This window comes from Aedes albopictus, chromosome 1 (genome assembly GCF_035046485.1).
Source record: "Aedes albopictus strain Foshan chromosome 1, AalbF5, whole genome shotgun sequence".
Classification (NCBI taxonomy): domain Eukaryota; kingdom Metazoa; phylum Arthropoda; class Insecta; order Diptera; family Culicidae; genus Aedes; species Aedes albopictus.
Genome location: NC_085136.1, coordinates 295,623,117 through 295,647,502, shown reverse-complemented (window position 1 = coordinate 295,647,502; position 24,386 = coordinate 295,623,117). Strand labels below are relative to the sequence as shown.

The following is a 24,386-nucleotide window of genomic DNA, read 5'->3' as shown; positions in this document are numbered from 1 at the left end:
TCCTCCTTCCACCATGTTCCTTCCTACATCGTACCGCCATGGGGGTCACTGTGCGTGTATCCATCGTCGACCCTCCTAGTCTGAGCTAGGGTTTAGACTCGGGCTCCAGAAGGTCACGTCAATGATGGACTCTGTACTGTTCCTGCTGTAGGTCATTTTATCACCTACGTTCGTGACATCCACATTCAGTCTCGCTATGCACAGGATCGTGGAAACGCTGTTCCCGAGCCACGATACCAGACCATGGGCTGCCTCCCTGACCATTCTTTGCCTTTTCCACCTCTCCGAAAATTCGCCTCTGTCCACGCACATATCAGGGCATGTCTCGGGGGCCGACGTGATGGCTACTGTCGGGATACCGTCCGGACCCGGAACCTTGTTCAACTCGAGTGACTTCGCTATTACGATGGGCTCATCGTTTGTCAATAGGGCCACCTCCCCATGGTCGGTTCGGCCAGCTTCGCTTTCGCAGATAGTCCAAGAGGTGTGGCGGATGCGATTGCTCGTGACAAACACTCGCAGAAGCGGTCGAAGCAGCCGCTAGGTGAGGAGCTATCTGGCGGTGCTCGCAAGGCCATGTGTATACTGATCCCGAAGATCAGCGGCGGTAGGCCCTCAGCAGCCACAGAGTAAGGCGAACCAAGGGGAGGACCCCCCTTGGACTAAGGTAGAACGGAAGAAGAATTCGAAGCCGCAGGTAGAAGTAGTGAGGGGCGTGAAACCAAGACGTAAAAGAGTAGGTGCCATGCGCAAGAAAGGCGACGTGCTCGTCATCAAGACAAAACAGTCCAAGTACTCGGACGTCTTGAAGGCGATGCGAAGCGACGCCAAGCTCGAGGGTTTGGGAGCCGACGTGCGCAGTATCAGACGTATTCGTACGGGCGAGATGATCCTAGAGCTGAAGCGTGATCGCAAGGGTGCCGCCTACAAGAGGCTGGCAGAAGAGGTCCTTGGCGAGGGAGTAGAAGTGAAGGCTCTCACACATGAGGCGACTCTGAAGGTCAAAGACCTAGACGAGGTCACCGAATTGGAAGAGCTCGACACGGCACTGCGGCAACAGTGCGATGTGCAGGTGGCCGGCGCAACCGTTAGGCTACGGAAGAGGCCAGCAGGGGCACAGATAGCTTTGGTTCAGCTACCTGTGGCGGACGTCAAAAAGTCCGTTAAAGTAGGAAGGATAAAGGTAGACTGGTGCGTATGTCACCTGACATTCCACGAGCTACCGGAGGTTTGCTTTAGGTGTCTGGAACCAGGACACAAGTCGTGGGACTGCAAAGGCCCTGACAGGTGCATACTGTGTAGGAGATGCGACGCTGAAAGTCATAAGGCACAAGGCTGCACGAGTCCGCCCATCTGTATGATCTGTTCCGGGAAATCCGTTAACAACAGACATCCAACGGGTGGTCCAAGGTGCCCGGCCTCCAAAAATGCCGTACCAAGTAATGCAACTGGACCTGAACCACAGTAACGCAGCTCAGCAACTGATTTGTCAAGTGGTTTCTGAGTGGGGGACGGATATCGCCATCATAGCGATTCTGGACTGTATGACGACCGTGCTGACAGGGCGAAGGCCGGTGGTATTAGTAATGCCTGGGTCGTGGAATGGGGAAGCCGTTTCACGAACCAGCGGGGTCAGATCCTGCTAGAGACACTGGCCATGCTAGATGTTAATTTGGCTAATGTCGCTACCAAGAGTACCTTTTGTCGGAACGGTGCGGAGTCGATTATTGACGTTACTTTTTGTAGTCCTGGCCTAACTAGAAGCTCAAATTGGATGGTAGACGAAGGCTACACTCACTGTGATTACTTGACGGTTTGCTACAGAATCAACTACAACAACAGCAGGCAGTGGTTAGAGGAAGAGGCGGCTAGGCCAAGGCCAAGTTCTCACAGGTGAAAAAGATTCGACGACGAGGTATTTTGGGAGGCGCTCCACTGTGAGCGGAACCTCACGTCCACCCTAGAAATAAGAGATCGCCGGCTTACTCAGTAGACTTGAGCGACTGCGAAGCTGTGCCAAGCGAAACGAACGGCGAGTGGTGTTCGCTACTGCAAAAGCCGCGCTGAAAACAAAGATAAAGGCAAGAAAAAAGGCCTGCTTCGAGGGTCTCTGTCAGAGTGCCAATGCGAATCCGTGGCGTGATGCCTAAAGGATCGTGACGATCAAGACGAGAGATGTAATGGATCCTACAAAGCAATCTCCAGAGATCGTCCACGGGATCATCGAGAGGCTTTTTCCGCGTCATGATCCTAATCCTTGACCACTTTTCGTAGGACTGCTGGGGACTGGGGCTGGCGATGAGGAGAGAGTCATCGATGTGGAACTTGCAGGGATAGCAAAGTACCTTAGCGTAGTTAATGCTCCAGGTCCGGACAGATTTCCGAACGTGGCCCTAAAAGTAGCTATTGCAGAGGCTCCCGGGATGTTCAGGTCTGGTATACAGAGCTGGACGAAAGAGTTTTCCCAGAAATGTTGAAGCAGTAGAGCCTGGTACTATTTACAAAGGCGGGGAAAGCACCCGATTCCGAGGGTGGATAGTTAGGTTAACAGGCGCCATGAGAAAGTAACATTCCACCGGACTCAGGTGCTTTCGGGCCATGATTGATCCGACAGTGTCCACATCGTTTCCGTCATGTGGTTTCTCCCGAATGTCCGGTTCGTGCTGTTTTAGAGGGAACGGCGAAACACGTTTTGTTCGTGTGCCTGCGTTTTCGCAAATGCGTGACCGCATGCTTGCCACATGTGGTGGGAACACAACTCCGGACAACCTTGTCCAGAGGATGTGTAGAGATGAGTTTGGGCGTGGATTTGGCGTAGACTCAGAGAATGGCTCTATACAAGAGGTTCAAGGGCTCGGAGTCAGCAACGTAGATCATACCGGTGCCCTGTATTCGAAATCGACCTTTACAGCGATTAAGTGGCCGCGGAGAGAACATCCTGGTAGTGTTGCGTCAGTCTTCTGGGTAGGATCCCAGCCCGCGGTTGGAAAGAGGTCGCCGGTTAAGGCCAGGGTAGATAGAGACACCATTAATGTCAGCAACTCTTTCTGGTACTAGCTGAAAGGGCTTGAGCCTTCAGCAGGTCAAATCGCGATGAACACAGTATTAGTTCTTGATAGATGCAGAGCAGTTGCTTGATAGTTCTAGGCACGGGCGTGGTGGTAAACCCTGCCCCCTTCCGAGAACAAAGAGAGTGGTGAGGATCATCCGAGAAGCTGGCAAAGCGCCAAAATGCTACCTTCTTGGTGGATTCCCCAAAGCGAGTCATCGATGTTCGTGCCTTCTTGGCGAGACGAAGGATTTGGCGGTAATGGGAATGTGTTTAGTCCTGACCTAGTGTAAGTCCTGTCTTCTAATTTGCTTGTAGGAGATGATCCCTACACTACCTGGACATGGGCCATTCGAGTTTGTATTGAGGAGATTCATCCGCCATTGCTTAGAGAAGGAAATAAAGCAATGGCGTATTTTGAAGTGTACACAGTTCAACCTTATATCTGTAGGACAAGAAGGTCTAAGCAGCAGGAGAGTGGCAATGTCATCAAAGATCAAAATATGTTTTATAACTTTGCGGACATCAATCAAAATCGATCGAAAAACAATGGAGGAAGCATTTTGCTTCTTTGGCGGGTTAGACAGTCTCTACCATTATGTTCAATATCCAAAGTACATATAATGTTGTGTAGTAGAGATTAGCTAAAAAAAATACTAAAAAAAACGAAACACGTATACAATGTTGCATCATTAGTGTCTGTTTCCACAAAAGAGATTCCAAAGTGCAAGCCCACGGAATTGTATCCAATTTTCAGCAAATCAATTCGAAACCGTTTGTTTTCCACAACGTTAGGCTCATTCCTTTGATCCACCCATTAGTCGTCCGGCGAAATTCAAGGTAAACTGTTAAACATTCAGGCTCACATTTCGTGACAAGCTGAAATTACATCCCACTCTTCATACTGTCTACAACAGTGCTTGAATAGGTTGAAGTGTTTGCGTGTCACGTGCACTCGACGTTGCCCACTTCTAGGCGCTCGCGCCATGCCAGAGCAACGACTGACACGGTTATCCCGAACCTCAACGGTTCTCATACTTTATTCATAACTCGTTTCCAATTCCAAACATGAGCAACTTGAACGCTAGCTGACAAGCACACTTACCTGGAAAATGTTGTTCCCCTCCGAGTTCAGTATCATCACACACTGATCAAAGTGATGGTGCTCCATGGTGCTGGTGGTGTAGAGGATGGCCAGCGGGCTGTCGGTTTTCGACTGGAATGCATTGTTGGTGCCCCGGTGGTCCAGGTCGTGACACAGACACGCCACCAGCAGGCCCAAAATCTCCAGATCCGTCATGAAGCGTTCCATCTTGCCCGTCTTCATCATGGCGAACATCGTCTGGGCCACGTTCAGAGCGTGGCGCCAGTTGTGGTACTTAACGGGACGGTAGTTTTTCCGCACGCTCAGGATCCACCGGCAGAGAACCTGCGGAAGGGGGTGGAAGACAAAGGAAACAGAAGGGAAGATTAGAATCAGTTGGGACTTGAACAGCTGTTATACAAAACTTCTGAAGTGACTTATCGAACAGTGAGGGTATTGCCTTCTTGATTTAGCGATACACTTTTTGTTACTGAATTGTTGCGTAAATAATTTTGTCTAGAGAATTGGGCTATTCTAAATTGGCAGAAATTCTGAATTAGACACTTTTCCACTGCAGTTCAGCTAATTTTGATTTGTGTACGGAATGAAATAGTGATTGTTAAACGTAAAAGCGAGTAAATTGGAACTTAACTAACTTGACAAACTTTCCAAGCTTCCCGGGAGAAGCTCTCCAAGCTTCCCGGGAGAAGCTCTCCAAGCTTCCCGGGAGAAGCTCTCCAAGCTTCCCGGGAGAAGCTCTCCAAGCTTCCCGGGAGAAGCTCTCCAAGCTTCCCGGGAGAAGCTCTTCAAGCTTCCCGGGAGAAGCTCTCCAAGCTTCCCGGGAGAAGCTCTCCAAGCTTCCCGGGAGAAGCTCTCCAAGCTTCCCGGGAGAAGCTCTCCAAGCTTCCCGGGAGAAGCTCTCCAAGCTTCCTGGGAGAAGCTCTCCAAGCTTCCCGGGAGAAGCTCTCCAAGCTTCCGGGAGAAGCTCTCCAAGCTTCCGGGAGAAGCTCTCCAAGCTTCCGGGAGAAGCTCTCCAAGCTTCCGGGAGAAGCTCTCCAAGCTTCCGGGAGAAGCTCTCCAAGCTTCCGGGAGAAGCTCTCCAAGCTTCCGGGAGAAGCTCTCCAAGCTTCCGGGAGAAGCTCTCCAAGCTTCCGGGAGAAGCTCTCCAAGCTTCCGGGAGAAGCTCTCCAAGCTTCCGGGAGAAGCTCTCCAAGCTTCCGGGAGAAGCTCTCCAAGCTTCCGGGAGAAGCCCTCCAAGCTTCTGGAGAAGCTTTCCCAACCCTGAATTTGTACTCCTCATTTTCGTTCTATGGTTTCAATTTGAAATGGTTTTCTTTCTTTTAATGCTGTGAACTGGTGGATTAAGTTATCCAATGTTTTTTTCTAGACAGTACTTTTTCATCTGTGAAAGCACTCGTTGACCCTCTCTTCAATATTTCTAAAAGCTCTTGGCTATATTTATCCACTTCCTACTGAAGTGCTCTGTTTATAACAAAATTGCAATATTGCAAGCAAATCGAATTAAATTCATTGCTGCAGTGCTGTATCGTTCTGTGTCTTTTTTCTCTCTCTCTGTACCGGCAGTAATCTCATCCATTCGCCAGCTAGCCCCTCCGGGCACTGAATATAAGAAAGCGAAAAAATATTGCGGACGTTTATGACGGTTCTCTTCGTTAGTTCGACATCCTTCATGGTTTTGCGCAAATTTCAAATTGAATCAAACGAGGAAAAGACGATGAAGTAGAAGTGCAATGCCGAACAGCGCTGGATCAGCGCACCGCTGTTGAGGCTGATGGTGGTGACAGGACGATGACAGAATGAACCGTTTTTCCGCGCTATGAGTTGTGATTTTTTTTGTGGAGGAGGTTCATAAATCACGTATTTTTTGGGAATACTTCGTATATCTTAGTACCGGAAAGTTGAAACCACGTTGTTTATGAACGAGCCCCAACAACATCAAAGTGTGGCTTGCTAGTTAGCGCTTTTTGAGCGAGCCAAGCAAGGTACCATTTCCAGTTGCATATTCAAGCGGCGATGATGAGGAAAAAAGTTAAAAGCTGGATCTTTTTCACTCTTAACAACAGTAAGCCAGTTGGCAACTGAAGCAAGACCAAAAACCATTCATGTTTCATCGGTCGCGAGGAAATGGTAGCCAGCTACCGTACCTTTTCCAACGTCATAGCTACGAGCAAAAGGAATAAACGGCTGCATTAAAAGCTTTTCTCGCTTATCCGCTGTTCTTTTTTATTTGGTGGGGATGCTGATCTTTATAAAGGATACATGGTGAAGTAGAAAAAAACGATAACATTCTTTTTGAGTGATTACCGGTTCTAGGAACATACTGATTCTACTATAAGATCTATGGAAATATGGTTAAATTCTAAATGTCAACTTTCAATTAACATCAGGATTATGAGGTTTTATTGAGATTTAAATAGATAACTATTCAAAGGCGAAGTTTAAGTGTTGAAGTCTTCCAAGCCAACCTTCCTTCGGTGTAATTTGAAGAACAGATATCCGGTCAACTTCATCGAAGCATTAAATCACCTTTCCCACAATCTAAAGTACACATCTTCACATTTCAACCCCGAAGAATTCGTGTCGAAAGACCATTACAGCGTGCGGGTCGGCTCACGAAACCATTTGTCAGCGGATATGACTAATGAATTCCTTGGCAAATTATGCACTTGCACGCGTGCAGCAGGTGGAAAATGAAAAAAAAAGGTGAGTTATGAGCTTTCATTTTTCTCTTTATTGGTTGCCTTTGTGCATTATGCCAATACAAAGTTGCACATACCCAAGGATTGCCGCGCCGGTGTCGAAAATCTGCTTTCGAGGAAATCGCTTTTCACTGGTTGGTTGTTTTGATCGGAAGGTTGTGGTTCCTTTGAACAAGTTTAGAAATGCTTCCAAAGTGTACAGTTTTACATTTCCAACGTTCTATCCCAAATAATGCTTTGATAACCAATTAGTCTTGTAGATGTTTTAGAACCGTCATAAAACCTTACTATTTTAATTACGATTTCATGATGGTTGATTGATTGATTTGTCTTTATTAGAGAGACTTTCAGCCCTTGTTTCATGATGGTTCTAAAAACCACTTCTAGTCTTTTTCACTAAAAAATGTTACTTGGGACGATAGCTTGTCTCCGGTCCTTCTAAGTATTTATCTCATGCTTCTCTCGGATTAATACGATTACGACCACCAGCTAGGAATATCATGCTGGAGCTGAGGAGAACTAACGTCCCGAGTGTCTGTTCACCCGGAAGGTGCTGCTGAAACAGCGTCAGTCCTGGCATAAGCAGATGAATATTATATGCTATCTTTCACAGGAATCTACACTTAAGGTGGCAGCCCCCTGCCATACATAGGAACCCTTAGACCAACAACCTAATGTATGGCATGCTTTATTCATAGCCCTAGGGTGAGCTGGTACAACTTGTCAATGAGACATACCGCATAGGCTTAAGATCAAAGTCGAAGTCAAAGATCAGAGTCAAAGTCTGCTGTGATCTGGTCTCTGGTCTACGAGTCGAACACGCACTTCGCCACCGTGGAGTTGGTTTCCTGCTCAGCGCTCACGCCCACGCTACGCTCATGAAGTGGGAACCTATGAATGAGAGGGTATTTGTGGCTAGCTTCAGAACACGAATTCGAAACCTTGCTAAGATCCAATGGTACACGCCAACAGATGCCTCGACGGAACTTGTTGTTAATGACATTGTCCACCTTTGGGCGTATGCGTCGACCAACTTCTAGTGCCAACCCGACAGATTTCGACCACCGGAGGAAGCCGAGGAATGCCCAAATCCTCGAAGATTCGGTTAGTTTGTTTTCCGAGAAAACTAATAGTTCTGTCTGTCGTACTTTGTAGGTAGCTAACGGCATGGAAGTCGGTCGCCAGGGCAAGTTTGAATTTTAGTCGGAATTTGCCAGCCTCGGCGCAAGCTGCCAGGGTAGCAAGTCACCGTTGTGGGATGGACCAAGGGTTACTAAAAGTGCCGATGCTCGGTAGGTAATCTTGATACCGTAACGATTCCGACTGAACACGATTGCATCGGCAATTCGGAATGATATGATCTGTCGCTTTGTGATCGTTTTCCGAATATCTTTGGAGCCGGAGTGGATGAAACCTAGCATAACAAAAGCCAGCGAAGTTGTATAAGGTTGCGACAGCAGAGACAAAATAATCCGACTTTAAAGGGTTAAGCACATTCAAATCTAGTACCGCTCCGCTCTTTATTTTTTGGAAGTGATTCCGGAAAAACAGATTCCGATCCAGTGTGATTCCAAGAACTTCCACAGTCTTGTGGTTGGGAATGAGGGTGCCGTTAATCAGGAAAAGAGTGACCGCTATTACCGAGCTCGGAGGGACTCCGGTTTCCTCAGGAGTCGATTTTGAACGGTGATTTCCTAGGGTATCGCGCCACTTGAGCGGTGGCTTCTATATTCGTCTATTTGCCACTATAGCTCAGTCAATTTTGAACCAATTAACTTGAAATGTTGTACACGGGTAGATACTATACCTATACTTATAGCGGGAAACAGACGAAAATAGAAGCCAGTGGCGCGATTCCCTATGGCTTAAACTTAATAGCTGCGATTGGTGAGGCAGAGCTTCATGAAATGGAGGGTGATTGGCCGACAGTTATCAACAGTCAGTGTTTGTGGGCCCGAGCCCTTTGAGATTAGGATACCGATGCCGTGTCCCTAACTTCTAGGTCTGGTGTCCTGAAGAAACTTTTTGCCGAGCTGGCGGAGGTTTTGGAGCATCGGATAAGCGATCCTAGCCAGCTGATCTGCCTTTGGCGCCTGATGAAGGTGTCGCTGTATAGATTGATGGATGAGGTTTCACCTCTTCCCTTGTAAGACATTTAGTCAGTTAGTTTTTCTCTTCTCGGATGACTTGCCGACAATTATTGCGGGCCTCGTGCCATTCGCCCAGTGGAGTGTTTTTGGCTCAGGTTGGGCTAGTTCGGGGAACGGAATCCATTGCTGCCTTGCAGATGAGGGTAGAGAGATCTGTGATGTTCAACCTACGCACAGTGGGAAAAATCGACCCAAAAAACGGATCTTTTAACGCCGCTGGTTTCGGTAAGTGAAGTTGACCTTTTCTAACGTAAAAAAATACAAGAATTCGATTGGTGCTAAATTCATTCACCGCACGGCCCGGGAAGCGGTCCATTTTGCCCCATTTTGCCCATTTTTCATACAAGAAGAGAATCAACATGTACTTTCAAACAACAAGAACGGCTGTAGATCGATGAAAATAGCTGCAGGTGTAATTAGTGGTTCATAGCAATCATAAAAATACATGAAAGATCCTTTCAAATGCTTATTTTGTCCCATATGCCCCAACAACTGCTGGAAATTCACACTTTTACCTAATTATGAATGGATGTTTAATGTTACTGATTTGAAGTTGATTTTTTTGGCATAAACAAAAAGCGCCAAATCTATTATCACCAGAATAATCTTCGGGAGTTGTCCAATTTGCCCCATTTTGCCCTATTTTCATAGAAAAAGGAGATTTAACATGTATTTATAAGAAACAGATACTGCTAAGGAACGTTAACATTATTTTTAGGTGCAATTGGCAGCTAACAGTAATCATGTGCGTATATAAAAGATCTTTTCCCTATTTTACACACTAAAAAATCTCAATTTTAATAGTGACACAATTGATCGAACTGCCTGAAAATGCTTTGACATAAACATAAAGGTGCCACATTTTTACACTTTTTGTGACGTACATATCTAGTTTATATTGTTTGAGTGGTTCCAGCCATAATTTTAAATCACAGAACTGATAATTTAGTTCTCTATGCTGTATATTTATGCGATATGTTACAGAAACATAATGATTGCTGATGTTGAACTGTCAAACAGCACCTTACAAAATCAGATGAAGACTGCAGTCGATTGGAAATTTGTTTATTACGAAGGTGAAACACATAGGCGAAACTACTGGGGGTGCCGGGGGTGCCAGGCACCCCCTAGGATTTTACTGCACTGCTGTGAGATATGGGGCGATGCAGTGGCGTAGCCACGGGGGGGGTTTTAGGGTTAAAACCCCCCCCAGAGCCAAAATTTCTGGAACAAATTTCCAGTATAAACCGCTTTGTGGCGAAAAAATTTTTCGGCTGCGCCGCTATTTTCAACCTACGGCTCAAATTTACTGTATATATTTACAAAATGTGAGTGTCGAACAAAATAAGCTATTATTGAACATCGAAAACCCCTCCCAGAGCAAATTTCTGGCTACGCTAGTGGGGCGATGAATGATGAATGGATGAACTAATGAATATTTGTTTCTAGTGCACCCCCTGGTAAAAGTCCGTAGTTTCGCCAATGGTGAAATAGCATGAAAACCAATCATAAATTTAACACCGAGTTGAGCCACAAACCTGGAAATGACAATCCGTTGCCATCAGCCGATGCAGTGGTAAACAAAAACAGCCACGCTCAGTCAATCAGAAGGCGACTTTGTCTGCTTGGCTGCGATGACGGCTGTCTCAGTACATATACAGGGGATAGACAAAATTATCGGGACAGGCAAAATTTTCACTTTTGAAAAAATGTTCAACTCTCTGTAACTTTTCGTAAAGTGCATCAAACATTCTGAAATTTTTACTGTAATCAACTTGTTGTGTATCAGTGGTCAAAATTTAGGAAAGATCGGACCATTATCCACGAAGTTATAACAATTCTTGGAAAAGGTAAAATTATCCGATAGCCAAATTTGAGCTGTTATATCTCCGGATTCAATGAACCGAATGCAATGAAATTTTGACCATTTATGACTTATATAATGAGCTATGAAAAACCGTTGACTTAACTTGAAATTCTTAACACGGAAGAAAATTATAACGATTAGATTATTTTTCTAATAAAACATCAAATTATCAAAAACTTCAACATCGTTTCAAAATTCAAGATGCAAATTATAGTTCATTTAATTTTCCTCTAATTGACTTATATATAAACGTGTTTTGAAGGAAAGTATCAACATAGCCGCCAACAATTTGAAAAAGTAATGGAATACATATTAAAATTAGACCAATTTGCAAAAAAAATCGTGAAAAAATAAAATCGCTATAACTTTTTCTCTCGTTGAAAATTTGAAGTTTAGTCAAAAGTTTTCTAGAGTTCATTATATAAGTCATGTATGGTCAAAATTTCATTGCAATCGGTTTATTAAATCCGGAGATATAATAGCTCAAAGTTGACTATCGAATAATTTTACCTTTTTCAATAATCTTTATAACTTCGTGGAAAATGGCCCGATCTTTCCCAAATTTTGACCACTTATACACAACTAGTTGATGAACTTACAGTAAAAATTTGAGAATATTTGATGCACTTTACGAAAAGTTACAGCTAGTTGAACATTTTTTGAAAAGTGAAAATTTTGCCTGTCCCGATCATTTTGTCTATCCCCTGTATGTATACATACACGCCAGCAGCGACGACGCGACAGCCGAACTGGCAAGTTCGTTTATGGTAGAAGTTGTTCATCTTCGACTACCATCTCTTCAACGTGGTGAGTTAGCCGAGAGAGCAAGATCGAAAACTGACACTCTGAGGATCGAAGTTCGATTCCCGAATGGAACTTTTTGTATTTTTTTTGTTTCAATATTCGGTGCTATAAATAGCACAGGTCTCAATCATGTATACAAGCAGCCGACGCGCTGAGCTGTTGCGGTAAAATTACATGAGTCAAACATTTTCCGTTTCCTGTAAAAATAAGATCGCACACAATTTTGCGTCAAATGTGTTGCTTTTATATGTCGGACTTATATGACACAAAATTACAAGATTTTTTCGAAGTGTGTACCCTACATGCCCCAAAACCTGCTGGATAATAACATATTTTGTATGGTTTTACAAAGTCACTGGTTGCAAAACATGAATGAGGTCTTTTTTGATATATGCGAATGCGGTTTATTGACTAATACTGGAATCATTCTTGAAATGGTACAAACAACTGTCCATTTTACCCCAATTTTCCCTGCTTTTTATGTAATAAATTATAAACTAATAAAAAAAAAAAAAATAATTGAATTAATTTCCCCTATTTTCATTGGTGATCAAACCGATGTAATCGAACATACAGTCATATATATGACATTGTCTGTTATTTCATTGGGAATAAAGGGTATACCACTTTCATTGGGAATAAAGGGTACCACTAGTTATTTCGGAATTTTCTAGTCTGGTTAAAGTTGATATATACCATCCTTGTCTGCTGTTCTCCACATTTCATGCATGAAATGCATCCTTAAGAAATCTCACTAATATTCACCTTTCAAACTTCAGCAAGAGTGGGGCAAAATGCAGTTAACAAATTATATTACCATGTTTAATATTACCAATGGCAGCAAAAAAGAGGGATTGCCGAAATTCGGCATTTTTTGCTTTTGCCGAGCACTCAGTAATATTTTTTACTGAGAATCTCGGCAAAAAATGGCAACAACATTTTTTGGGTGGTTGCCGAGAGCCCCGGCAAATTTGATTTTTGCCGAGGTGATTGCCGAGCACTCAGCGGTGCCAATCTCGGCAATCGGTTTGCCGAGATTCGGCAAAAAAAACTTAGTGTGTATAATAAGCATTTTATAAAATATGTCAAATATGAACAAAACTGATAAAATAGGCCGTCTTAAAGTACCAATTTCTATATATTAAAGATGCTACATTTAATCAGTTTTGAGCATATTTGACACATATTAAGGTTAAGATTAATGCTTATTATGCCCTCAATTCCCCACCAAAATCAAGAATTAGAGAAAAATCATATATTTTAACTGTACTTTTGATTACATTGGCTTCAGTACCAGAAGTCGATTAAGTCGGACATAAGCAAACACGAGAAATAAATTTATTCATGAGACGACAAAAAAGCTGGGCAAACTGGGGTAAAATGGACAGCTGTTTGTACCCTCCCATAGATAATTCTAAAACTAATCGATAAACCGTATTTGAATGTATCAAAAAAGACTTCATGTTGCAACTATGATGTAGGGTGATGTTACAAAACATTACAAAAAACGTTATTATCCAGCAGTTTTTGGGGCATGTAGGGTAAAATGGGGAAAAGATCTTTTATATACGAGAATGATTACTGTTAGCTGCCAATTGCACAAAAAAACTTATTTTAACGTTCCTTAGCAGTATCTGTTTTTTTATAAATACGTTTTAAATCTCCTTTTCCTATGTAAATTGGGCAGTATGAGACAAATTGGACAACTCCCGTAGATGGTTCTGGTGATAATAGATTTAGCGTTTTTGTTTATCCTTAAAAAAATCAACTTTAAATCAGTAACATTAAAAATCAATTCATAATTAGGTAAAAGTGTGAATTTCCAGAAGTTGTTGGGGCATATGGGGCAAAATTAAGCATTTGAAAGGATCTTTCATTTTTTTTTATGATTGCTATGAACCACTAATTACACCTGCAGCTATTTTCAACGATCTACAGCCGTGCTTGTTGTTTGAAAGTACATGTTGATTCCCTTCTTGTATGAAAAATGGGCAAAATGGGGCAAAATGGACCACTTCCCGGGCCGTGCGGTGAATGAATTTAGCAAAAATCGATTTCTCGTAATTTTTTACGTCAGATTTGGTCAACTTCACTTACCGAAACCAGAGACGTTAAAAGATCCGTTTCTTGGGTCGATTTTTCCCACTGTGCTACGCTTGAAAGCTGGTCCAGTCCACATGGTCGAATTTCCACCTGGGCCTCATGGAGGTACTAGGTACGGTGCTTTTCGCTAGGGCGACCATGATTGGCCGATGATCACTTCCATGCAAGTCCGGATCCATCTCCCAGGTCAATTTTTCGCATATCTGGCTGGCGAATCTATGACAAAAGGTTCATTCGACCTTTTGTCCATACGACCTATTGTCCATTCGACCTTTCGTCTTTCGACCTTTTTCCCATCAAACTTCTGTCCTAAAGCTCTTGCTGCACAGCAAAAACATTCTTGTGATATCACAACATTTTCGCTGCACATCAGTCGCGTCGTAAAAGTGATGTACATATTACATTTTTTTCACGCAGCAAATTTGCCGCCGCAGCTTGAAAGTGGGTTCAGCCATCGCTTGAACCGAATATATAAGCAAAATATTGGCAGGGATTCGTACCCGGATCCGTTGATTGTGAGGCATATCCCTTACCTCTCGACTATTTCACCGAGTTAGAAGGTGTGTGATAAATATGATACTGTTTCTAGGTATCTGCTGGAATTGGTTTGTTGACACTTTCCGGTGCCAACTACGGTGTACATGGTGAGTGTGATAATTGATGGAAAACGAAGCAACAGAGTGAAATAACGTTCGAAATAGACTACGTCGCCAGAAATTACGCGCTTGGATTTTACAAAATTATTTGCTGTTTGGAGGCTAGTGTGTCATCTATGGCTGATTCTACGATATTATCCTCATTCATGCTGTTTGTTGGATAGAACGTGTTTGAAGATAATGAGTCCATGTTTGTTGGCAGCACTGATCAAAATAGAGCCCCGCGGGTTTGATATCCGGCTTCCTCATGCCGGGATGGCCGTTGGGAAGCCGTGCATTAGTGCATACACTCAGGCAAATAAACCTAAGATTATCATAAGGTCTAACTTATGAAATGGCCTTTAAACAATTCATAACGGCTAGAACGACTTCGATAAGGTCGGTCTATGACGCAGAATCGACTCAGAGTTTGGCTTTTATACACATTTAGCAGAACGATTTTCTCAAGCGTCGATAGCCGCGTGGGTTGGGCACGAGCTCAGTGATCTCGACGTTCATGGATCGATTCCAGTCTGCATCATTTTGTGATTTTTCTGCTCTTCTCATAAGTTTATCTTATGTAATTAGATCATAATAAGCATGTTAAATTTTCATAAGGTATTCCTATGGCATCCATACTTTATAGTTATGGATAAATTTCAAAAGGTATTTTGATGAATTTCGGTAGTTTACTTCGCTGAGTGTAAGTAGCAGTTCAGTTCTGTGCCTTGGAGGAAAAAAGCGCCCGTCTAGCAAATTGGAAGTCGTGGGTTGGACTCCCACCGAAGCACTCAGCAACTTTAGTTCAGTTGCACTTTAGCAACTCAGATCTGAATTTGTTCATCAAATACAGGTTTCTGTTGCGTGCATGAATGTCAAAGCATTAACATTGTATTTTCAACTTGGCTTGGTTAGCCTAAGCAAAAATCGAGAAATTAACATTGGCAGCATTTATTGAATGTCGTGCTCGACATGTGGATGTCGGTTCGATATAGAACACAATGAAGAGCAGTGTTTACCGGGTTTACGAGTTTCTTGCATACAAATTCGCATCGGGTAGAAGCTTGAGGTTTGGCCAGCCCGGAGTTTTGGCCATAGTGCGGTATTCAGCCTGTTACGATCTAAATCGGTATAAATTTATTTTTTACTGTTAGATTCTAATATAATATGGTGATTACAACTGTGAAAACCATACATTTGAATAAAAACTGGAAGAAAAAATAATTTTGCTCAAGATTTTGCTTAAAAAATCAACTCCCGTATATCTATTTTAGCCAGGGTGCTTCTAATTTGGCAACTCCCATAAGAAATACACGTGATTGGCCAAAATAGAAACCAAAGCTGAGAATATGGCCAAACCTGCGGCAATGCTTCTATTTTGGCCAGTGCCACTTTTAATACAAAAATCAAGTATTAGCATGATTTCTGCATTTTTAATAAAGTATAAATCGAAACCTGTCATTTAACACATTGGTAAATAGTTTTCATTGGATTATTGATTATTTTTATAAAAATGATTTCCCTTAGACTGGCCAAAACCGGTGCCCGCACCCTATTAGAAATTAATTTTGTTCTTGTTCAGCTTCACACCACATTTTACAATGCTCCGCCATACACCCCCCCTCCAAGCAAACCACACGACCACCAATCATCGTACACACCAAAAATCGATTGACGGTTTCAGCAAAATTTTGCTGAATTTTGCTGAGCTGAAGGCTTCAGCAAAAATTTTGTTGAAAGTTCAGCAAAAAAATTTGCTGGACCCTTCAGTTCGGCAAAATTCAGCAAAATATTGCTGAAAGCGTTTAGTGTGTACACACTTAGAAATTCTGAAATTTCCACGAAACGGAATCACCAAAAAAACGTAAACGTTTTCAAGACTGAATCACAAATTGGACTCAATTTTACGCGCATCATTTGGTTGCGTTAGATTTCAACAAACGGAAACGTAGAATCAGTATCACGTTCATCAGCCACCTTCTAACTCGGTGAAATAGCCGAGAGGTAAGATATGTGTCTCACGATCAGCAGATCCGGCGTTCGAATCCCACGCATGACAATAGATATTTTACTTTTCTATGTTTTATCTGTCAAATCGGTTGTAGCGATTGCTAGACGCTAAGAAAAAATAGGTTTTACTCTGGGGTGTTTTGAAAGACGTAAATTTACATGTTATAACCTCTAAATTTGTGTTTTTGAAGATGCACGTATATGTCAGGTTCAGGACACTTAAAATTACACGTTATTTTCTAGGTGTGTATGCAGAAACAAAGGAAAAATGTACAAAATATGGTAGTTTATCATGTCACTCGCCACACAGCCGTTATACTTACATCGTACGGGATGTGAAACTGCTGCACCAGGTTGCACTGTAGAAACATCCGAACCGCCGCCCGACAGGTGTCGTCGTCGTCCAGATCGAAATCTGAAAAGAATTATTATTGTTATTATCGATAAAACATGTGGTGTTGGAAAGTTATAAACTGTTCTCTAGATATTATATGGGTTTTTTATTTTTATTATTCAAATTCATAGTAGCATCCCAAATGGAATCATGCATGCTTCTCAACCCAGTGTTCTAGGAACTCTTCCACAGTTATTAACTAAGACCTTCTTCTGCCAATAACCATTCCGCATGCCAAGGAAGTTAAGGAAATATCCATTGCGAAATGTTCTTGGATCGACTGGTAATCGAACCCTCAGCATGGCCTTAGTGAATACACGCGAATTTACCATCACATCTATATGAGCGACAAATCTCGGATACTTATTCAAAACGACGTATCAACATAGGGTTTGCGTGTATTATACGTCGTTTTGAAAAAGTATCCGAGAAATATATAATTGCGGAAATATTTAATTTCTGAACGCTCCGAGTTTGATGATTACTCATGCACAAACGGCATCATAGCAGGAATATTCTTCACCTTCTTGGGTTTATTGTGTCCATTGAAATTATACTTGGCTATGGAGCCACTGCAGTTCATTATTCGCTGCATCGGATCAGCTTGCGACGGAAACCCACGTCGTGAGCTTGACTGTGTGAGCTCTTGTGGAGAAGATTGGTAGTACGTGCCGGGCATTAGTTTGATTGGTGTGTTGCTTTGGTTGATGGCGCTACTGGAGTATACAATGCAATGCAGTGGGTGTGTGTAGAAACCGGGGTCGTCCGATTAAGGATTATTCCGACAGCAGCCATCCCGTCCGTCGGCGGCAAGGTTGGTTCACATTGCAGATTGCTGAATAAAATATCAAGTTACTCTGGGTTTGTGCTTAATTGGAAGAAAACCCGGAGCAAGATTGAAGCAAAGGTTAATGATAATTGGTTGCGACCATTAGAAGATTGCTATCGGGGTATTTTGTTATACATTTGTCAACTGCTGAAAAGAAGTTGATTATGAAAGAATAGGGTTTGAGTCTTTCTGGAAAATACAATTGGAACTTGCAGAAGTATATTTTCTGTCAGATACATATAATATAATTTAATTAACTAAATCCTCAGTTGAATCATGAGAACGGATCTATTGTACAATGGATTTAGAGTAAGTAATCCACCGTTTGTTTATTGAACTTCGCTTAGAAGTTCCAGTTCATGACCCAAAAGACTCGCTCGTCCGGGTTCAATTAAAGTCCTGACACTCCACCGAGTTTCCTCTACGTACGATGTCTCACGTCGCCTTAGTGGGACCAAGATGAATACTACGATGCCCGTGAAAGACACGTCTGAACAGTTACTGACCGACACGGCTGACCATTTGAAACGCTGGTTCGAGCACTTTGGAAACCTTTTTCAAGTGTCGGTTACGCCATTAACACCTCAGCATGATCCGCCAAGGGTTCGATGCATTACCCGTGTCAACATCGAAGCTTCATCACTGCAGGAGATAGAAACAGCCATCCGTAGAATGAAATCGAACAGGGCCTCAGGGGTTGATCGCATATCAACTGAGATGCTCAAAGCTGACCCCGCAGTATCCGCACAACTACTGCATCAACTATTCTGCAACATATGGGAATCCGCGATATTTCCGGCCGACTGGAAGCAAGGCGTCTTATTGAAGGTATCCAAAAACGGTGACCTGACTGTATGCGATAATTGGTGGGACATCATGTTACTGTGTATCGTTCTCAAAGTCCTCTGCAAAGTGATCCTAAACCGGATACAGGAGAAGATTGACGCAACTCTCCGATGGCAGCAAGCAGGATTCCGTGCCGGACGATGCTGTGTTGAGCGTATTGTCACGCTCCGTATCATTCTGGAGCAAATCAATGAATTCCAAGAGTCTCACTACCTGGTGTTCGTTGATTACGAAGAAGCTTTCGATCGTCTCAATCATGGAAACATATGGGAAGCCCTCAGGCCTAAGGGTCTTCCTGAGTAAATCATCGGCCTCATTGAAGCACAGTACATGGCATTTTCATTCGATCCCATCCGGGTCGTTGCTGGAGTGAGTCAAGAATGTATACTATCACCGCTACTGTTCCTCATCGTAATCGACGAGATCCTGGTAGGTGCGATTGACCGTGAACCAAATCGTGGATTGCTGTGGCAGCCCATTACCATGGGGCACCTAAATGACTTCGAATTGGCTGATGAAGTTGCTCTCCTAGCTCAACGGCGCTCTGATATACAGAGCAAGCTCGATGGTCTTGCCAATGGATCCTCAGCGGCAGGTCTTACCATCAACGTCAACAAGACCTAATCGTTGGATGTAAACACGGTCAACCCTTCCAGATTTACGGTAGCTGGTCAATCAGTGGAGAATGTTGAAAGCTACCAATATCTTGGTAGCCAAATGGCGGCCGATGGCGGCACCAAGATCGACATAGGTGCACGGATCAAGAATGCGAGAGCTGCTTTTGCGAGTTTAAGGAATGTGCTTCTATACGCCAGTGAAACCTGGTGTGTATCAGCGGAGAACACTCAACAGCTGCATGCCTTCATCAATAGATACCTGCGGTATATAATTCGTGCATGGTGGCCTCACAATTGTATCTCCAACGTGGAGCTCCATCGTTGATGTCATCAAAAGCCGATAGCGACAGAAATTCTGGAGCGAAAGTGAAGGTGGGTCGGCCACACTCTACGCAGGGGCGGAAACGAAATCTGCAAGCAAGCGATAGATTGGAACCCAGCAGGACATCGCAGCAGAGGCAGACCCAGAGGCTCATGGCGGCGCAACCTCAACAACGAAATCAAGCAAGTCGACAGAAATTTGACCTGGCCACAGGTCAGGACGTTGGCTGGCAATCGCCCAGGATGGGAATCTTTCAATTCGGCCCTCTGCACCACCGAGTTTCCAGTCAAAGTCCTTACTTCGTAGAGAAGGGCAATTCCTCTGATATTAACACACTATATGTAGACAGTGTCCTTTCTTGTAGATTGGGCATAAAAGGACAGCTGACTTAACATGAGTACTCGTACAAATCGTTGTCGTTTCGTAAAGTGGCTCATAGAAGCTCTGAGACACCGGTAAAAATGTACGTATTGTGTGTGTGCTTTTGTATTTAAATATAAAAACTTCCGTCTTGAACAGTTTTCAATTCACCTACTGCATTCAAGCATATCGACTTAAAAAGAGAGAAAGCGTAGATAACGATCCGCAAGATAAAAAATATCGTCATCTAACAAAAAGTTGGAAGCAAGCTGCCGCCAACAGACCGCCAGTCCGCGGTTCTGGCCGTATAACCGTCCCAAACCCGCGGCAAACCAGACTCGTAGAACGCGCACCTCGTTTGTTTGGCGTTCCGACGAGCAGCGGGCGCTACCACCACTGCAGATGAATATTTCATGAGCAAGAAAAGCACTTTGGTTCGGTTTTCCACCAACAACCATGGCGAACAAGTAGCATCACCGCACTGGCGGCACCAGCAGTCAGTGTGGAAGTAGGTATTGCAGAAGATTACCGCCCGACGTCGACGCACGTTGTTGCACTCCTACCGAGTAACTTCTATCCGTATATGTAGGTATTGCTCGAATTCCTTCCTCCATCCCGCGCTGCCAATAATTCTTGGGAAATGTGATGGAGAAGCGATCAGCGGGTGCGGTGGCGACCGCCGTCACGCGGAAAAAGTCAGCCTCGAACGGAATGACAACAACGTGTTTGTTGGTTGGCGCCACTGGAATGGATAACCGCTGTTTTGCAAATACCTGAACCTGCTTATCTAGGATTATATCCTGTGGCGATATTCCGGAACGAGCGGGAACGAACGATTGCAATCGCGTTTGAAGTTGACTATCATCAATCAATGTGGTGTTGCAGTGATTGTTGCGGTTGAGAGGGAAAAAATCATAAGGAGGGAAATTGAATGATGAGAACGAATTCAATGTAGTCAGTCCTGGCCACCCACGGTGGTGCAGAGGGCCGAATTGAAATATTTCCATCCTGGGCGATTGCCAGCCATTGCCTTGACCTGTGGCCAAGTCAAATTTCTGTCGACTTGCTTGATTTCGTTGTTGAGGCTATGCCGCCATGAGCCTCTGGGTCTGCCTCTGCTGCGATGTCATGCTGGATTCCAATCTAACGCTTGGTTACAGATTTTGTTTCCGTCCTTGCGTAGAGTGTGGCGATCCACCTCCACTTTTGCTCCCGAATTTCTGTCGCTATCGGCTTTTGATGACATCGACGATGGAGCTCCACTTTGGAGATCCAATTGTGAGGCCAATGGCGAATTATCGCAGGCATCTATTGATGAAGACCTGCAGCCGTTGAGTGTTCTCCGTTGATACACACCAGGTTTCACTGGCGTATAGCAGCACAGATTTCACGTTCGAGTTAAAATTTCGGATCTTGAAGCGTCGACTGATCTGTTTGTTTTTCCATACATTTCTTAAATTCACAAAATCAGCCCTCGCCTTCTTGATCCGTGCCTTGATGTCGATTTTGGTGCCGCCATCGGCCGCCATTTGGCTACCAAGATATTGGAAGCTTTCAACATTCTCCACTGATTGCCCAGCTACCGTAAAGCTGGAAAGGGTGACTGTGTTTACATCCAACGATTTGGTCTTGTTGACGTTGATGGTAAGACCTGCCGCTGAGGAGCGATTCGCAAGATCATCGAGCTTGCTCTGCATATCAGAGCGCCGTTGAGCTAGCTGTAGCTCTATCAATAAAGATGGGAACAAATTCGGCTATATTCCCGTATTCCATTTAAACCAAGTGACCGAACTACGGAAAATAAGATAGACAAACACAAATGCACGATAAAACAAAACATTACAAGTTGACAACACTTGACATAAAATGCGATGGGAATGCTCCTCTCTCTTCTCTCCTGGTATTGCCTAAGCTAACGGTGTCGCTACCCAGCCACCACATCAACGTTTCTCATTGGCAAGTTCCTCGCAATCTTTCGATGGCGGATCCCCAGTTCAAGATCAGTCAGAAGATTAACATTATTATCGGTGCTGAACTGTTCTTCTCATTGCTAGAATATCAGCATATCCCTCTCGTCGCTGGGTGCCCGCTACTATACTTGGATACATTTGAATGAGGGAAGATATCGGATCCAGCTCTCGATCCACCGGCAGTCCAGACCAGTCACATCTGCACTGACGAACGACCTGATCGACAAGCAACTCGAACGCTTTTGGCAAATCTACAACATCGACGTCGGAAGATCCTACACTCCCGACGAACAACCTTGCGAAGATTCCCAACAAACCAACAACCAACAAACAGACGGAAAGTACATCGTCCGTCTACCGCTACAAGAGGATATGTTGTCAATGCTTGGCGATTCCTACCAGCTCGCATTCCGTCACCTCCACTCTATGGAGAAGAAGTTCGCTGTCGATGAAAGTCTCTGTATCAAAAGTCTGGGTCACATGGAGGAAATGAATCCGCGCGCGTCGCGTAGCCCGCAGTTTTTCCTACCCCACCATGCCTTCAATCGTCCTGAGAGTTTCACCACGAAGACACGCGTAGTATCCTGTAGTATTCTACCGAAGCTCTACCAGCTTATCGCTCAACGAAGATCTGTTTGTTGGACCAACAGTTTAGCCAGCTCTGTACTCAACCGTCATAAACATCCGTCTTCCTCGGTACGTCGTCACTGCTGTCGCCGAAAAGATGTTTCGACAGATCTGGGTACACCCGGATGACCAGAAGTATCAGCAGATTCTCTTCGGATGGATCCATAAGAACCGCATTTACCTGTCTCGCTAGCTCGCCACACGGTGCTCGTGTGCTCTACCAGTTGGCCACTGACCAAGGTGAACGTTTTCCAATGGCGGTTCTTGTCATCAAGAAGAGAACGTATGAAGACGATGTCCTCACCGGTGACGACGACCAAGTCACTTGTCGACAATTGATGGAGATGCTATAGGGCACTGCATGAAATTCTTTCCCTCTCTTTCACTCTTACAGACATTTTGTAAACAACAAGGCCAAGAAACGTCAAAATCCCATACAAAATCAAAACAATGCAGTGCCCTATACCAAGCAGGCTTCGTTCTGTGTAATCGGCCTTCTGGGACCCGTAGTGATGAAAGCTAAGATGTTCGTTAAAGTGCTTTGGGCAGAACACTGATTGTGGGACGACCAACTGTCCGAAGAACACTCCAGCTGGTGGATAATCTACTTCTCAGAACTTACATGTACTCTTAATGCCGCGCAGAGTCTTGCAAAACCGCCATTACAATCTACATCGCTTCTGCGACGCCTCGGAAGCAGCATCCGGTTGCTGTATCTACGACGTTTCCGGTGAGGGGCTGTCCATAAACTACGTAGACCCTTATGGGGGGAGGGGGGGGGGGTTCAGGCCAAAGTCTACGGTCCATACAAATTTCGAAATTTTTGTATGAACAGGGGGAGGGGGGGGTCTGAGATGAGCAAAAATTAGTCTACGTAGTTTACGGACAGCGCCTGACGAACATGGACAGTCCCATAGTTATCTGCTGACAGCCAAGTCACGTGTTGCTCCACTAAGTGGGCAAGCCATCCCTCTACTCGGCAGCCAGCTTACAGACAACCTCCGGCAAACAACGAATTTCATCAAACCTTCAAAGGTTTGGGTTGATTAAAGCATCGTTCGTCAAGTCGCAGTCAAATAAATATCTGGAAGGTTTTCGTCTCAAATCGGAACTCAGAGATCACACGCCTCACCAAGGACTGCAAGTGGAGACACGTTCCGTCGGAAATGAATCCAGCAGACCGGATTTCCTGAGGGATATAGGCAAGTCAGGATGATTTGTGGTGGCATGGACCGAGTTCCTTCCTCAAAGACTTCGTCGACAGTTGGCCCAAGTGTGTGGTTTCGATGCCGGATCTTCCGGATTCACAGCTGGAAGCTTGCCCAGTCATCGCTCTGCACAGCGCTACCGTCGACACTGTGCGAACGATTAATGGATTTATCGTAGCTATCCGTATCGTAGCACGATGCCAGGCTCCCGCGGAGCGACCGTTAGTTCACTGACCCCAGAGGAAGGTGAGCATGCGCTCAAGATTCTCGTACGACAAGTTCAATACATTCATTTGTTCAATACTTCAATACATTCATTTGTTCAACATCACATTTAAGACAAGACATAATCAACAATAGTACGTCACAATACTCGGTTTGTGGCTGCCGTTCTTCATCCTCGGTCGTGCCCAATGTTCGCCAGGTCACGCTCCACCTGGTCCGCCCATCGTGCTCTCTGCGCTTTACGCCTTCTTGTGCCAACCGTATCAGTTGCAAACACCAGCTTTGCAGGGTTGTTGTCCGGCATTCTTGCAACATACCACGCCCACCGTATCCTTCCGGCTTTGGCCACCTTCTGGATGCTGGGTTCGCCGTAAAGTGCAGCGAGCTCGTGGTTCATCCTTCTCCGCCACACACCGTTCTCCTGCACACCGCCGAAGATCGTTCTTGGCACGCGTCGCTCGAAAACTCCGAGTGCATGCAGGTCCTCCTCGAGCATGGTCCATGTCTCGTGTCCGTAGAGGACCACCGGTTTTATTAACGTTTAGTACATGGTGCATTTGGTGCGT

At 44.4% G+C, this 24,386-nt stretch overlaps 1 protein-coding gene across 5 annotated transcripts in view; it reads right to left on the bottom strand.

Moving 5' to 3' along the window:
- LOC109403600 (cGMP-specific 3',5'-cyclic phosphodiesterase) overlaps nt 1-24,386 on the bottom strand; it is a 400,426-nt gene that overhangs the window by 19,737 nt on the left and 356,303 nt on the right. For all 5 annotated transcript variants that reach the window (XM_062847017.1, XM_062847018.1, XM_062847021.1 and 2 more), the window contains 2 exons: nt 16,746-16,837; nt 4,155-4,478 (listed from right to left, as the gene is read on the bottom strand). In XM_062847017.1, coding sequence (XP_062703001.1) covers nt 4,155-4,478; nt 16,746-16,837 — 416 coding nt within the window. The remainder of the gene's footprint in view (nt 1-4,154; nt 4,479-16,745; nt 16,838-24,386) is intronic.